Source organism: Rissa tridactyla, chromosome 13 (genome assembly GCF_028500815.1).
Source record: "Rissa tridactyla isolate bRisTri1 chromosome 13, bRisTri1.patW.cur.20221130, whole genome shotgun sequence".
Lineage (NCBI taxonomy): Eukaryota > Metazoa > Chordata > Aves > Charadriiformes > Laridae > Rissa > Rissa tridactyla.
The window spans coordinates 15,313,847-15,328,895 of record NC_071478.1 but is presented as its reverse complement, the minus strand read 5'-3'; the positions used below and the strand labels follow the sequence as shown (position 1 = coordinate 15,328,895).

The 15,049-nt window shown below is 44.5% G+C and overlaps 1 protein-coding gene across 12 annotated transcripts in view; it reads right to left on the bottom strand.

Annotated features, from left to right (window-relative positions):
* The window catches only part of MTMR3 (myotubularin related protein 3), an 87,887-nt gene that overhangs the window by 18,799 nt on the left and 54,039 nt on the right, over positions 1–15,049 (bottom strand). For all 12 annotated transcript variants that reach the window (XR_008469181.1, XM_054219774.1, XM_054219765.1 and 9 more), the window contains 6 exons: positions 14,877–14,973; positions 13,224–13,337; positions 6,066–6,271; positions 5,714–5,845; positions 2,763–2,874; positions 1,434–1,629 (listed from right to left, as the gene is read on the bottom strand). Coding sequence is in view for 11 of the 12 variants with exons in the window: in XM_054219774.1 (XP_054075749.1) it covers positions 1,434–1,629; positions 2,763–2,874; positions 5,714–5,845; positions 6,066–6,271; positions 13,224–13,337; positions 14,877–14,973 (857 nt within the window). In the remaining variant the exon portion in view is untranslated. The remainder of the gene's footprint in view (positions 1–1,433; positions 1,630–2,762; positions 2,875–5,713; positions 5,846–6,065; positions 6,272–13,223; positions 13,338–14,876; positions 14,974–15,049) is intronic.

Below are 15,049 nucleotides of genomic sequence, written 5' to 3'. Positions count from 1 at the left end.
AGGACAGCTATGAATTCCCAAGCCTACGTGAACGGGAAAGGGAATAAGGCAGGTTAAGTCCTTGGTGACTGGCAGGGAAGACTGTGATATGAGACCTGGCTTGGCCAGGCAGGTGAGCACGAACTTCATCTTGATCAAAACCCTCTGGATCATGGTATCCAACATTTGGACAGGTGAGGAAATTTTCAAGCTCTCCCTTGGAAATGACAGGCAGATCTGTGTCATAAAATCAAAAAAATTCAGCCACGACGGGATATCCACGCTCAGAGCGCGCTCACCTATGCGTGTGCCAAACGTAGCACAGGCATAAGGCTGCTGAGAGGTTGAACTGCACGATTTCTCATGCAAACAAAAAGGGCAAAGAGCATTTTAAACAGCGCTCGGCTGAGCACCTGAAGGCAACACTTCATCTTACAGGACCTAAAACCCATCACAGGTCAGGAAGGTTTTGATCCTTAGCAGAAAGAAAAATTGTAGAGCGTGCGTATGAAGTAAATGGCTGTAATTAAGAGCAAAAATAACAGCTGATAGCTGAAAGGGTTGAAACGTGACAGTGCTGAAGACTCGTTTTCCTAAACATTTCTGCTCCTTGCATAGACAGGACAGTTTATGGTTTCCTCTGAGGCTGTGGTGACAAGAAAGGCAAAGAGTGTGTAAGAGAACTCTGCGCTTTGAACGGGAACGCCAGCACTCTTAGGAGGGCCCAGGAGGAGGTTCTGTGCCAAGGACACTCTGACCTGGTGGATGGCGACTTCTAGAAGCCATGTGAAAAGGGACCTGAGGAAGTTTCCACAATTTTTTATCCAAAAGGCATTGCTACAAGTTTCAACTCCTGGTCCTCCCATGTGCGAGGCTGTAAGCAGCAGTTTAGAGCACAGTGTTCAGACACACGCTTCTGTTCTAGGCAACAAAGGCATCTTGCGCGTGGGCTGGCAGATGGAATCCAGCCAGCACATATCACACAATGCCGAAAAGCGACGGTGGGGGGGTGGGACACACCAAATTCACACTGAAAAACCCAAAGAAATATAACTAAGTTGACAGAGGACAATGAAAATGCGAAACTGGAAAAACACACTGTTTTTTCTAGTTAGGAAATCTAGACAAGAGAAAGGCTTTGTATCAATAGTTGGCTGAGAAACCGCAATGGTGTAACGGAAACCGCAATATGTAGCGCTTTGTACTCCATATTCCTAAGCTAAATACAGGCAGCATAGACCATGACTGTGCAGTTACATCAAAGGGGGAAAATATAATCTGCTCGTGGATTACAGACTATATTTACACCTATATGTAACTGTATCTATGGACTACGGTTGGTAAACTCCTGCTTTTTGTAGTGGACAAAAAATGAAATCATTTATATACAGACTTTCCCAAAAAAGAACCCAAACTCAGTAACTACCTCATGCACCAACAGATGATTTACAAACCTCTGTGGTCCTGTAATAGGGATCTAGCAGCAGTTTGGCCAGTGCCACGATCTGGGGGGTTCGGTCCCAGCCGTCCGAGCAGTGCACCAAGACGGGTCGCTGGTCTCGGTCCACGGCATGGACCACGAGTAGCGCGGATTTCAGGAGCACGGACAAGTGCTGCAGCCATTTGGTGCTTTCCAGAGCTGATAACCAACTAGAGAAAAACAAGGGAAGACGGTTTTTGCTCTTTTAGAATGCTTTCAGGTTTGGATCTTTGAATTTCTCAAATCAAAGCTCCCATTTTAATAAGCTGCGAACGTCATTCTTGAGCATTTTTTATGTACAGCTCATTACCACTTTCCCAGATTTGGAAGAAACAAAGCCACGCAGGACACCTGAGGAGCAGCCAGTCTCTGCTACGTGCTTTGCTGGATAAGACTTGCAAGAAGCTTAAGTAACATTTCCTCAGACAAGAATGTAACACGTCACCAGCAACGGACAACGTAAGCGCTTCCGGGTAATCACTACTTTCAGCAGCCTCTGCTGTCTCCCTTCCTCTGAGCTGAGGATTCCATCCCAGTGCCACTGGAATATCTTGGGACTCTGCCGTACACCCCTGACAACTCTGTACTTCCATGAAAGGGTGGAATCTGAGGTGCTTTTGACATCTCCCATATCACAACTATTCCCAGGCTTCACAAGGTGGGCTGTAGGTATCTTAAGACTTCCTACCCCGTGAAGCTCTACGTATCCAGTTTAGTAACGGTGGCCATTCTGGATCCGCTTTGAAAGCGTGAAAAACCCTCAGTAGCAAATGCAAAACAGGGACGTGGTAGGGGACACAGGACTGGTGCAACTGTAGTGACCCAGCGAAGACCCAGCCTCAGAAGCTCCCAAGACGATGGGCCGTTAGAAGCCAGTTATCCCATAGCATCGGAGAGCTACAAAACACATCTCCTGAAATGGCAGGATAAATGCGTGACGTACGTGGAACAGCAGGAGAATTTTCTGAAGGAGAGACGAGCTGTAAAGATTAAAGATCCAGGCATAGCAGGTACCTAAGCGCTAGTGCTGAGAAGCCCACCTGGAAGCAGTAACATTCTAGTATCAATCCTGAAGGCTACAGTATAATCCCAGACCTCATTTTCTACCTTCACTTCAACGATAATAAACCAATGACTTCCTTTAGCTCAAATTCCATGGAAATGAAAAAATATAGCTTAGTGTTATTACACAGGAAAGTCACCAAGGGAAAACCCACTGAATTTCAGTTTACTGATCAGCAGCAAAAAAATGCAGTTGCAGAAACCCGTAAACAAAGGCAAAAAGCACCAAACATCCACTTACTTTCCTGGATCCGGCATTTGCGTGCAGAGCAAACGCAGCGACTGAAAGCTCTTCCGGATAGAATGAATGTTTGCCATCCCCATGAACACTACTTCACAGTTTGGGTAATACTCTGTAGGGAAATAGCAAGAAAGAGGGGAAAAAACTAAAAAAACTACGCTGCGTTTAATTTCTAAAAGAAGCTTTTTCATAAAAGCAAACCACTGCTGCTGTGGGGAGATGAAATAATTTGTTTACGAATATTCAGTAAGGAGAAACTAGTACTTGGAGTTGGGTAGGTATTCCAGACATTACACCACGGCATAGCAAAACAGGAAAGAGTTAGCAAAGCGTTTCTGTATTAATTTTCAATGTTTCACTTCGCGTTACAAAAAGCAGAGTACAAACCTATGGGAACAGTGATATTGCTGTGCTCGAGGTTATAGAATGGGTTTAAAAAGGCCGAGAAACGTCATAAGAGACTGCGAAGCATAAACAATATTTAACGGATAATTTACGGATGTTCTTTAATTTGGTAAACTAATGTGTATTTCTATATAGGTTATATATTCCTTTTCCTAACCACGCAAAAAGGGTGAAAGGTTACTTCATTCCCTGCTTTATTCCGAGTTTTTCTACGCTGAGGAACAAGCATCACAGGCATGAGCAATACCCCAAGCTGAGGAGAAGAGAAGACGGATGGAATTACTGCGCCTGCCCTCAGAGGTTGCGTCCTGGTTTGAGGTAAAACAGAACCAACTTTCTGTTCAGTGATTTTACTTTTTAGCTAGGCCTCTTCTAACTCTCTGAAATTAACAGCATGTTGTGTCGGAACCGGTTGGTTCTCAGAGTGATAAGACCAATGTTCACAGTTAGTGCCAAGGGATGGTACGCACAGAGGCTCTTGCTTGTACTTATTGCTATAACAACCAAGGTCAGCTAATTTCGTTATTTGCCCCGTTGGAGGGTGGGAAACGGAAAAGCGTAGAGGGGTCCCACCTGCGGGGAGGAGCGGACAGGACAGGCGACCCAAAATTGACCAACAGGGGAATTCCATCCCATCTGCCTCACGCTCAGTACAAGAGCCGAGGGATCAAAGGGTCAGGCTCTCTTTTTTCAACGGCCGACATCCCAGGAGGACCCTGTCTGTTCATCTGCTTTTGATCCCGATCTGTGTGTTCCTGATTCCATCTGTGGAACCCAGTTCCCACCCATCGCTGAGTCCAGTCTGGGACTTCCCCAGTGCCCGACAGTGACGTCATCCTGGGAGCTTAATATGGTTTTGTATATACTGTATCTATTTCGTTATTTCCTTCATATTTTGTTATTAATATTTCATTAAAGAAGTCTAGTTTCTTCTAAACGTGTAAATCTCTTTATCTCTCCTCCTCTCCACGTATGAGAGGTTGTGGGGGCGGGGGGAGCATCTGACGCCAGCCGTTGGCCAATTTGGCCAAAACCACGACAGGTTGCTATGGCTGGACTCGTGCCGCTCTGCCCCCCTGGGGAGCAGCAGAGACAGGGTCCGCCAGGCAGAGGGAGCACCCAAGATGTTGCAGAAAAATATTAATTGAATAGTTTTCCCTGGATTTAGCTTTCCTCTGTCCTGACGCAAAAGCGTCCTTTGTCCTCGTCTGCACAAAAACGAGGTGATAACTAAAATGACCTTTTCTACTAGAGGAAAAAAAAAAAATAAAATACTCAGGATTGAGAATACGGGATGTTGAGTGCCAGCTCAAGAAAACGCAGCACTCTCTTCAAAGAGCATGTTTTATATCATTTGATTTCTTAACTGGTAACAGCCCAAGGAAACCTGGCCCGAACCAGAACATCCCGTTAGCGAGGGACTATGAAACTCCAGTCAGAAGCGACTGACAGCAACAGACAATTTAAGTTTGTTTGGGTTTTTTTTTTTTTTCACTAAATTATGTTATAGATACAATAAAGCATAACATAACTGCAATTGTTACACAGAGAAAGTAAAGCAAACTTGGCAATATGTGGAGAAAACATCAGCAAAAGGGAAGCCCTTAACGCAGGTCAAATTTATTGAAGGTGACAAGCTATGTGGAAGTTTTCTACAAAGAATTCAAGAACCGATATACAGGAAGAAAATTAAACTTCTCGTATACTCTGCTTTTCTGGTTTGAAATTTTACTCTCTGATGATGAGTTAATTTAGTGGTTTTGAGGTGTTAAAATTGAAAATTCATCTTTACTTACTGGTGACTACATATCGAAGGGCAGCTACTGCAGCAAAGACCAAACTAAGAATATATAACAAGAAAATAGCTTTTGTTATCTTATCTATAGTTTTTCTGTCTGCTATCTTTTTCTAGCCTCGCCACCCATGGAATTTTAACAGGCTGCATTCACATCCAATAGTGACCATAAAATAATATCTTGTTTATATAATACCAACAACTTCCAAGTGCCAAAGAACACAGAAAGTGATAATTGCAAACGGATTACAAATGCAGGATGAATCAGGATTTCAGTTGCTTTGGGTTATGATAAAAATGCGGGAAAACGTTTCAGCTTTAGAAAAACCGTTGCAAAGTTGTATTCTGCACAACCATTCTAGAATATTATTATCCTCTACAGTTAGGGGATTTTTACAAGTCTGTTGAGGTTTTTATTAGACCTTAGCAGACTGGACACCTTTGTCTCGCTCTGGTTTATGTCCGTGACTCAGCAGGGGAAAGCTAAGCAGCATATTCCACACAGTTCAGCATTTACTTGAACACTGTTCCCAGCTGGTTTTATGCTCTAAGAAACAGACTTAATTAAGCTAAACCTCTCCTTTGAAGGGCTGTGCGCAGGCTGCAACGATCCAGAACTTTCATATATATGAACAGCACTTGTATCCACGCACTCTGTTAAATATGCAGGACTGAAGTGTATCGCTGTAATTATATTTGAGCAAATCCTTTTGATGAACTTCATAGAAAACCCAGAAGAACCACCGCTTACCTGGGCACTCACAGCCTCCACCTTTGGCTCTGTTGGCCACCGCCGCAGCGTAAGATCGCGCGTCTAAGATCAAAAGCTTCTGAGGCTGGATTGCCAAACTCTCTGCTCCTGAAGCATTGGAGATCGAGGAGTCTGGGGAAGAGGATGTGCAGTGATGAGTAACTGGAGGGATGCTGCTCCCATTGTTTACAGCAGTGATTGACTCAAGCCCCACAGTGCATATGCACTGCACATACAGGAACCGGAGAATGCTTGATTAAATACGGAGGATTGAATCTGTTACAGTACATAAAAGAGATTAAGCCTTTATATAAAGCTCTGCCCTTTAGAGAAAAAGAAGCGACCGACTTACCAAATTCCACATCGGAGAGATCCCCTCCATTGGAGAAATCTCTGGAACAATTGCCATTCATTAATTTGTTACCGTTGGACCTCGAATCTGAGGCGCAGGCTTTGGCTACGGACTGGACAAGGTGTTCGTCATCTGCATTCCTCCAGCCCCACCAACTGACCTCGGGCTGGCCACAGCGGGAAATAACTGCTCCATTGCTCTGGTGCCTGGCAAAGAAAAGAACAACAACAACAGCGGTGCCTAACTGAAGAATCAGGATGAAAAAACACAAGAAATTAAATGGTTTACTCCAGTAGTTTAATTCCTGTCAGGGACCTGTCTATCATTCAGCAGTTCTCCTCAACCTGTGATTCCGCAGCAACGTATTCCCCGTGCTTCCCTTCAAAATGCTGGCTGTGACCATGCAGCCACTGAAAGGTAAAAGCCAAAGCCGAGGTCAGTAAGAGAAAACAAAGCGTCTTCTTGCTCAATACTGTTGCCTGTTGGCCAGTGAAAGCCAGGGACCATTTTGGAACAGCAGATGAGGCATTACAGAGGTATTCAAGACCTGCTGGATAGTCAGGTCTACTGCCGTAATACCAGAGAAAACAGGAAAGTTCAATTTAACTCATGCTAGCTTTAAAGCTAGAAGACGGGAACAAAGCCACAGATTTGCTTTTTGATGAGATTTTTAAAAGCAAAACATAGCACTGATTAATTCTGAAGAATGTTAAAATTTTGGGAGGAAACACTGGCAGAATTTGGCACGTCTTCTGTCTGACGATGTCTAATGGTAACCCACCACCTTACTCCGGTACACCGATGGGATCCGTTTCCAGGCATCACCCCTGAGTCACAGCCCTTGAACGCTGCAGAACCGTATCTAGAAGCCAGTGTATTTTAGGTATCGTTTCACTAGCTAAAAGGAAAAGAGCCTTTCTCGTCTCAGGATGGTAAATATCTGCAGTTTTACTCATTCTGAAGTTTGGTGTTAGCCTCTGTTGGGAAGGAGTGGCTCTGCCAAACCCTTTTCAGCTGCTTCTCCTCTACGTGTGGGTCTTCTCCATCCCTCTCCCCAACCCTCTTTGGGTTGCGTTTCACCTCCTGCCTCTCAAACACCCACCGTATCTAGCAGAAGAGCACCAAGGGGCTGCTGAAGAGCAGCTCTTACACCTAAGCACCAGTGTGGCGCCAGGCTGGCAAACAACAAACTCCACAAGCAGGTAAATTTTGCTACGGACACCTAAGTCACACTGAAAAAGGAAATACTGTTTATTAACAGAGTATTTTTCTTCTAGAATGTGATATAAATTGCAAGCACTTGATATACTGATAAAACTTCAGAGGACTGGCAAATGGAATACAGAGATGAGTCTATTAATAACAAAACAAGTCAGGGAGATAACTGAAGAATGACTTAACTTGAACGTAGCGACTCTCTTCCGGGGAGTGGAATTAAAAAAAAAAAAAAGACAACAGGATTTTTTTTTTTAAAATGTCCGAAGCCTGAGAAGTTATTTTCTAAAATTTGACCTAGCTTCTTGTACTACACATAAAGAACAGACTTGAAATAATTAAAACGTAGCCAACCATTGCAAACATACTCTGAAAAAGATTTAAAAACTCCCCCCTATAATCTATTATAAAAGAGTTCTGAAACGTATTATCACTGTAATTTCACTTACTGCCTCTGTGCTGGCACCTCCCACTGCTGCCAAGAGAAATGTCATTCCCCACTCCCTGAAGCGTTTACATCTGGCATTACCGAGGTTCTCCTTGACCTCCAGCAGCAGTGCCCTGCATTCCGGGACCTCTGTCCCGGCAGGAGAGGCAGCCCCGCCATCCCTAGGGAGAGCTGCAGGCACAGCGGCCAAAGCCGAGAAGAGACACAGCTTCTCCCAGGCCACGCGGCCAGCCAGCGATGCCGAGGAATGGGACACCGAGAAATATTTACTCACGGCCCCTCTGAAATGTCCCACCACTGACCCACACGCGGGTCTTCTCCATTTAAACGGCCGGCAGATGCACATCACTTTAAGCAGAGATGCCTCTAAGGCAACGCCACTTTTGCTCAGGATCCCACCAGAACCCCGTATTTATACAGTATGCACGTGCCGATCACAGCTCCTCTATGTTACGATACAGCAGAGGAGTTTAAGAGTCTTCTCGCAAACAAACTGGCCATCGCAGCTTCACATCAACCAAGAGCTGTTTAATTCCCTCTAACCAGGCAACAGCACGCAATGGTGAGGGTTACGACTTGGACAGCCCTCAACAGGAAGACAGCCCATCAAAAACCTATAAATTTTATCTTTTCCCCCTCTCACCACTCTCATAAATGCTTAGGGAGAGGTGACAGGCTGCGTTATAATTTGTTGTCGGGGCCACGAAGGGCCGGCAGGTGCCGAGCAGCCCCAGCTCCACAGTCACTGCAGGCACCGCAGCAGCGCCTGCCTCGGGCCATCGCTCTAAAGCAACACTTACACCGGGTACGCCTCCTTGATGCAAACCCTTGAAATTCTAAAACAGGTTGTGATACGGTATTTTAAGTATTTTTCATAGCTCTTTTGTAATTGTTTCATATAAAATTCCTTTGCCGAGAGGAAGGAACCGACAGGCTACATTAAGCGAAGCAAAGGAAAAGCAATGCGAGTGCCCCGGCATTTACACTGGGTGCCAGCCAGCTGCGTGCAGAGGAAAATGGATTTCTGCTGAAATGATCCCCTTCCAGAACCGGCTCTATCGACACCAAATCAGTTCAGCAAAAAAATACGTGCCAATCACCCAAAAGGGCACCTACTTTCCCCGGTACGCTTGCACAAATAACAAAAGAAAATAAAACATCATTATGCATGTAAGAAATCTATTTTGAAACACTCAGATGAACTCATTTATTTTTCCGTATGTTCTCCCAGATTTCATTACTACCCGCCTGCGGAATCATTTTCATAGGTTCATAAACAGTTATATTTTCATCTCCAGGTTCTTGCCTCCCATTTATACTGCAAATAATAAAGAATCATTAGGCCAAAACCCGAGTTCATTGATAGCTGTGGAGCAGTAACACTCCTAAGCCTGCACAAATATGCAATGTTCAGATGTACCAGCAGAAAGAGGCAAACAATTCTATTTACGGTAATGCTGGAGGTCGGAGGAATCGCACTCATTCCAACCGGGCTGGCCACGGGAACAAAAAATAGCAAATATTTTTAGTGCGATTACGAGGTCCCCAGAGACAGAGCTGGGGATAAGATGGTGTCACCCACATCTCAGCAACCAAAAGGAGATTAAAAAAAAAAAAATATTAAAGCGGACCCTCCACTGCACATTTCCGAACCCTCCACTGCATTATTTCCTAACCCTCCAGAGACAAAGCAACACGCAGCCTCCCTACAGAAACTAAATACTAAACCAGCATTTGATAAGTAAAAAGCCCTTTTTATGAAGCGCTGTATAACCGTACGATGTACGGTACAACTCTGCACAGGCTTCACTCAAGCCGCCTTTTGAGTACAACAATAAATCCACCCGGTCCTTGTAGCCACAGGGACGGGGAGCACTAATGAAGGTTTGAATAGATCCCACCATGGCTTTACTTAACTGCCAGTACCTGCAACTGAAAAAAAAAAATCATTGCTGCAATTCACGACTGTAATGCCGGAGTGCGGTACATGGCATTTTTCTGTTTGCCTTGGCTCACGGTGCTGGCAGAAACGCCGCCTGCGTGGGCAATCCCCTCCCGCGGCTGGCCCGAGACACCTTCCACACAGCTCCTTCCCCAGCAGGTCCTCAGCAGTTTAGGACAGTGTTTCTATCGTGTGTGAAGTCTTCTGTAGCATCTTTCCACAAAAGCCAGAAAGGCTTCTTCCCTACCACTGATTTTTCCGGGACCAAACCAGATAAGCTACAAAACCCCCCACGTTACAGGCCAGATTTATCTACATAAATGTGTTGTCTGTCTTGATTTTCAAAAATTGTGAAAGAGAGAGAAAAACATCAGAAGCTGGCTATGAGATTTTTCTAGAAATCCGCTCATAAAATAGAAGCAGCGCTCCCGACAATCCAGTCACAGCCGAGTATTTTGGAAGCTCGCCTCTGAATTCAGCCCGCGCAAACTCTCTCTGCAACGCTTTACAAGAACAGAAACTGAAGTTTTTCTTGCCAAGTGTCTGTGTCTCTGCTCTCTCTCTGTCCCGGTGTTCAGAAAAGTATCTGAGACAAGTTATTGAATGAATTTCTTAAAAAAAATCATTATTTTTTTTCCCCTGAGGTAAAGCAAAAAGAGCAGATTTGTAAAAATGTGATCAATAATGAAATCAATAGTCCCCAAATCATTTTCAACAGAAAAAATGCTGAATGAGCTTTTGTTCCTTACTCCTCCAAAAGTAAGAAAAAAAGCTAATTTTACAGTAACATATATATAGAGAGAAAACTATACATGGATTTCCAATCACACGGATCATCAACCACCAGCTGACGTGAGTTCTATTAGAGCCCGGAATGATGAACTGCATGTCTTGCAAAATCTATTACTAAATGTCAAGATAAGGCAAAAAAGAAATCAAAAAAGAAGAAAAACTTTTCTCCCACCGATTTGAAGATTACAAATGAAAACCTACGTGGTAATTTAACATATGCGGTCTCATCAGAACTGCAGAAAATCGAATGCCAGGGATTAAACAATTTCAGCCTATGAGGTCTTTGGGACGTTGAAATCGCTCTCCCATAAATCCAGATGCAAAGAAAGTGATTTCCTTCTCCCATGCAGTGCTGGAAGACGGAGCGACGCTTCCCTGCCTGAAGGGTGCCGGCAAGTGAGGTGTCCCCCAGCTCTGCCACAACTGCATAAAAGGCACAAAGTGGCCCGAAAGGCAGCGTTGAAGGTTGAACACAAACCCATATATAAATTACACTATTCTCTCTTATACATATCTATAATAGACATGCTTCTATGTACTACCATAATAATAAAATACCTTAAGTCTTAAAAAATTAGCATTCCCCCCCCCAAGCTGTACAGAGGATGAATTCCTTAATATTCAGAAAGGGACTACGCCGACGCCTTTATTATTGGGAAGAGAAAGGAGAAAAAACAAGAGGATTTAAAGATAATAGTCTGCTGCCACAAGCTAATTTGTTCTCCCTTCATAGAAGGGGAACCCTTAAGCCAGGTAAATAATGGTTTGTGGCTCACTCAACTCTGGCACGCTTGTTCCTCCGACCCCGGCCGTGTGAATTTGTCACCTTTCCTGGTCTCCGAATTTAGCCCACACTCAGAGAGCAGCTTTTCCTTTCTGTCCGCTTGGAAGGAACGGGTGGCTGGGCAGACTTAATGGCATTATCAATATTCATTATCTTTTTAATCCCTTTGTCATCTGATTTTTAAAGAGATTTTAAACATTTATGGGAGGATAACTACAGTAGAAAAGCGGCCAATGACAGGTTCCAGAACATCTGAAAACACACAAATGCTGAAATACATTTCTTACTAAAGAAGCTGCCAAAACCCAGTATCTCAGAAAAACAATTTTGTTATGAAGAATTGCTGGATGCAATCTAAGGAAGAGACTGTCTGATTAAAATTATCTAAAATATGCAGATAGGGCTAACACGTACATTCTTTTGTAATTTGAGTTTTCGAACTCCCTTAAATAATTTTGGGATTTGTCCCTGTTTCTCTTGCGGTCTGAGTATTAGCCAGATGCAAATCAGGGAAAAACCGAAGGGGTAGCTGGCCAGAGATGCCATTTATCATTCCTTCCGCTGCGTTGATGTCTTCACCTTACATTTTTCTCATTTTCATATAAAAAAAAAAAAATCAATCTTAACTGAGGTGACTGCCCTAGGAATGACTTGCAGGAGATGCAACCGCGGAGTGCTCCCAAAGTATGTGTTTGGAATTAAAGGCGACAAACCCTTACTCCCACTCCGCGTGCGTGTGCAGTAAGGCTGCCTTACCTCACTTACGGCTTGACAGGGGCCAATATGCGCTGCTGTCGCACACGCTCTTGGAGTCCTGAATAGGTGTAAACCAGTATACTGAGGTATACTGGGAACACTGTGTCCAGCTCTGGAGCCCTCAGCGCAAGAAGGACACGGACCTGTGGGAGCGGGGCTAGAGGAGGGCTACAAAGATGATCCGAGGGCTGGAGCCCCTCTGCTGTGAGGACAGGCTGAGAGAGCTGGGGGGGTTCAGCCTGGAGAAGAGAAGGCTCCGGGGAGACCTTAGAGCCCCTTCCAGTCCCTGAAGGGGGCCTACAGGAAAGCTGGGGAGGGGCTGTTTGCAAGGGCATGTAGCCATAGGACGAGGGGCAATGGTTTAAACTAGAGCAGGGTGGGTTTAGATCAGACATTAGGAAGAAGTTCTTTACACTGAGGGTGGTGAGACACTGGCCCAGGTTGCCCAGAGAGGGGCTGGAGGCCCCATCCCTGGAGACATTCAAGGCCAGGCTGGATGAGGCTCTGAGCAGCCTGATCTAGCTGAAGATGTCCCTGCTCACTGCAGGGGGGTTGGACTAGGTGGCCTTTAAAGGTCCCTTCCGACCCAACACATTCTATGATTTTATGAAAATATATATATATATTAAGTAGCAAACGTAGAGATAAAGACACCAAGCTATCAGGCCTAACAGGTCATGCTTTGCCGTCAGTTTAATACAGATCGGAACGTCTTCTCATGTGAGAGGTCCCCTGTCATCCTCGTTTAATACCTGAACCCTTAGGGTAGGCTGTGTTTTCTCTGAGGTCCTGTTCTCTACACCAATTCTGGGATCCTTCTGGAGTGGAGGAGCAGGACCTCACCCCAGGAGAGTGCCAGCGGATCAGCTGGGTACCGCTCCTCCAGGCAGCGCCCAAGGGACTCTGCCAGGCTTTGCTGCCCATTCCAAGATCTCCAACTCTACCCTGGCAGGTCCTGGGCATCCCTCCACAGCATCCCTCCACATCACATACATGCGAAAATGCAGTGAGACACAAGCCAGACCTCTCTTTACTTTGAATAACTTCTAACACTTTTGCTAAAGTCTGTCAGGCACAGTGAGGGGACATCTGGGTCCCAGAGGAGCCTTAACACCTTTCATTACAAGTCAAGACTCCCAGTTACAACTTATTTCAGCTTTTATTTGCTAGAACACCCCATTTACAGCCTGGTGAAAGCTGGTCCACTTGCGAGAGCCTCACCTGTACACAACAGCAGGGATACGCTTCCAGGACCGAAAGCTTGCCACACTCTCGAGCTCTTTATCCGTGATCCAGGCAGGAACGATGATTTCCTGGGGGTAACTGCCACAGAGCCTGTGAGAAAAGCAGTGCAAAGGGTTGACCATAAGCTGTACAGCACAGTTACACACTTCCCAGAAAACACGCACAAACAAGCAGCATGAGCAACCTGAAAGCTGTTCATCTCAGCAAACTGCCATTTTGCAAATTCCTATTTCATTGTACGTTAATTAACTCCTCCAGCGTGTACACAAAAAGCACCGTGAACATCGAGGTGCATTAATGCATCTCAGAATTAGAAGATTCAAGCTGGCGCTTTCTCGTGAAATTCGCACGTAGGCGATTTTTAACTCCAGCCTCTGAAATAAACTGGAGCACAAAAGAAATTCCCCACCTCTCCACGCTAAAGAATTAACCCCTCGAGTTGCGGGTCACGCAACACAGAAGCAGAGCCACTCTGGGCTACTGCATTCAAACAGGAAATGTGCGTAAGTACAAAAAAGTACCTTTGCTCATCGACCCTCGCTGAAGGCAGGAACCTGAGAGTACTGGCTTACGTTTGACTGGCTAACTGGGACCTTCTTCTACTAGATGCACCTTCTACTCCACAAATTGGCAGTTGAACGTTATCAGTTAAGGAGAACAGTGCAAGCAGCCAGTAGTGACCGTGGTATATTGCTGAATCATGAACTAGCTCATTCCTAGTCCATCTCCTTAAAGAGATGCATTTACTGCACAAGGAGGACAGATCTGAGCACGCGTCTAAGACCGTTCTATTCAGAAAAATGGAACCATCATCCTGAAAAAATGCTCCTTTCTCAAGTGCCGGCCACAGGAAGGAAAGGAGCAGTTTGTGTCATTCTGCTGCCATATGACATACAAAGTATTTTCCTTTTTCTTTAGTATTAAATATGTAGAGGACAACTATTTTTCCTTCCCCAGATTTTTAGAGACCAAGACAGATACTCTTCTTGCAGTGACACCAACTACCACCTGCAAGTCATTATCCTGCAAAGACAGAGCAATGAAACGCATTTTATTACACAGCATTACTGCTGGGTTTGCTCTGAACTGGATTAGGACCAGGCAGCACGTTCTGTCCTCCCAACCGCGAACGGAGGAACACCTTTCCCTGCCCCAGCAGCTAGAGAACAGGACATCTGTCTATGCTTTCAGGACCAGAGAAAGTGTTTTATTTTCAAGACCTACAAGCTTAACTCTTTCAAACCAACTTCTTTTTTTTTTTTTTCTTAGATACAAGTCTTTGTCGTATTATAACACAATTAAAAATGTTTTTAAAAGTTCAGTCAAACTCCGCTCTTTGCCCACTTAAGGCTTCCCTTTTCCTCCCATTAGAATGCTTATTCTCTAAGTCCTCCAGCAAGCACATCAAAATCTGCTATTTCTAAGCCTACAAAAATTCTAACAGCCAATAAAATATTAAATAATACTTTAAAAGCACATTTTTTTTTCTATAAAATGACAAAAAATCATCATTCTAATCGTCCCTTATTAGTAACTGCAGAACTCGGGAAAAGTTTCGGTAATCTGTTATAACAAAATTGCTGTTTTGAGATGCCATTTGGCTGTGAATCAGCAGCCCACAGAACTTACTTGTACTTCTCATTGATGTTGGAAATCCTCCAGGCATTGTTCATATCAAAACCCATCCGTTCCACTTCATTTTTAAACCTTGAAGTTACATGTTCTCCTGGGTATCAAAAGCAGAGAGAGAGAAAAATAAATGCGAAATGAGAAGTAAGATTCCTACCTTTTAAAATAGTTAA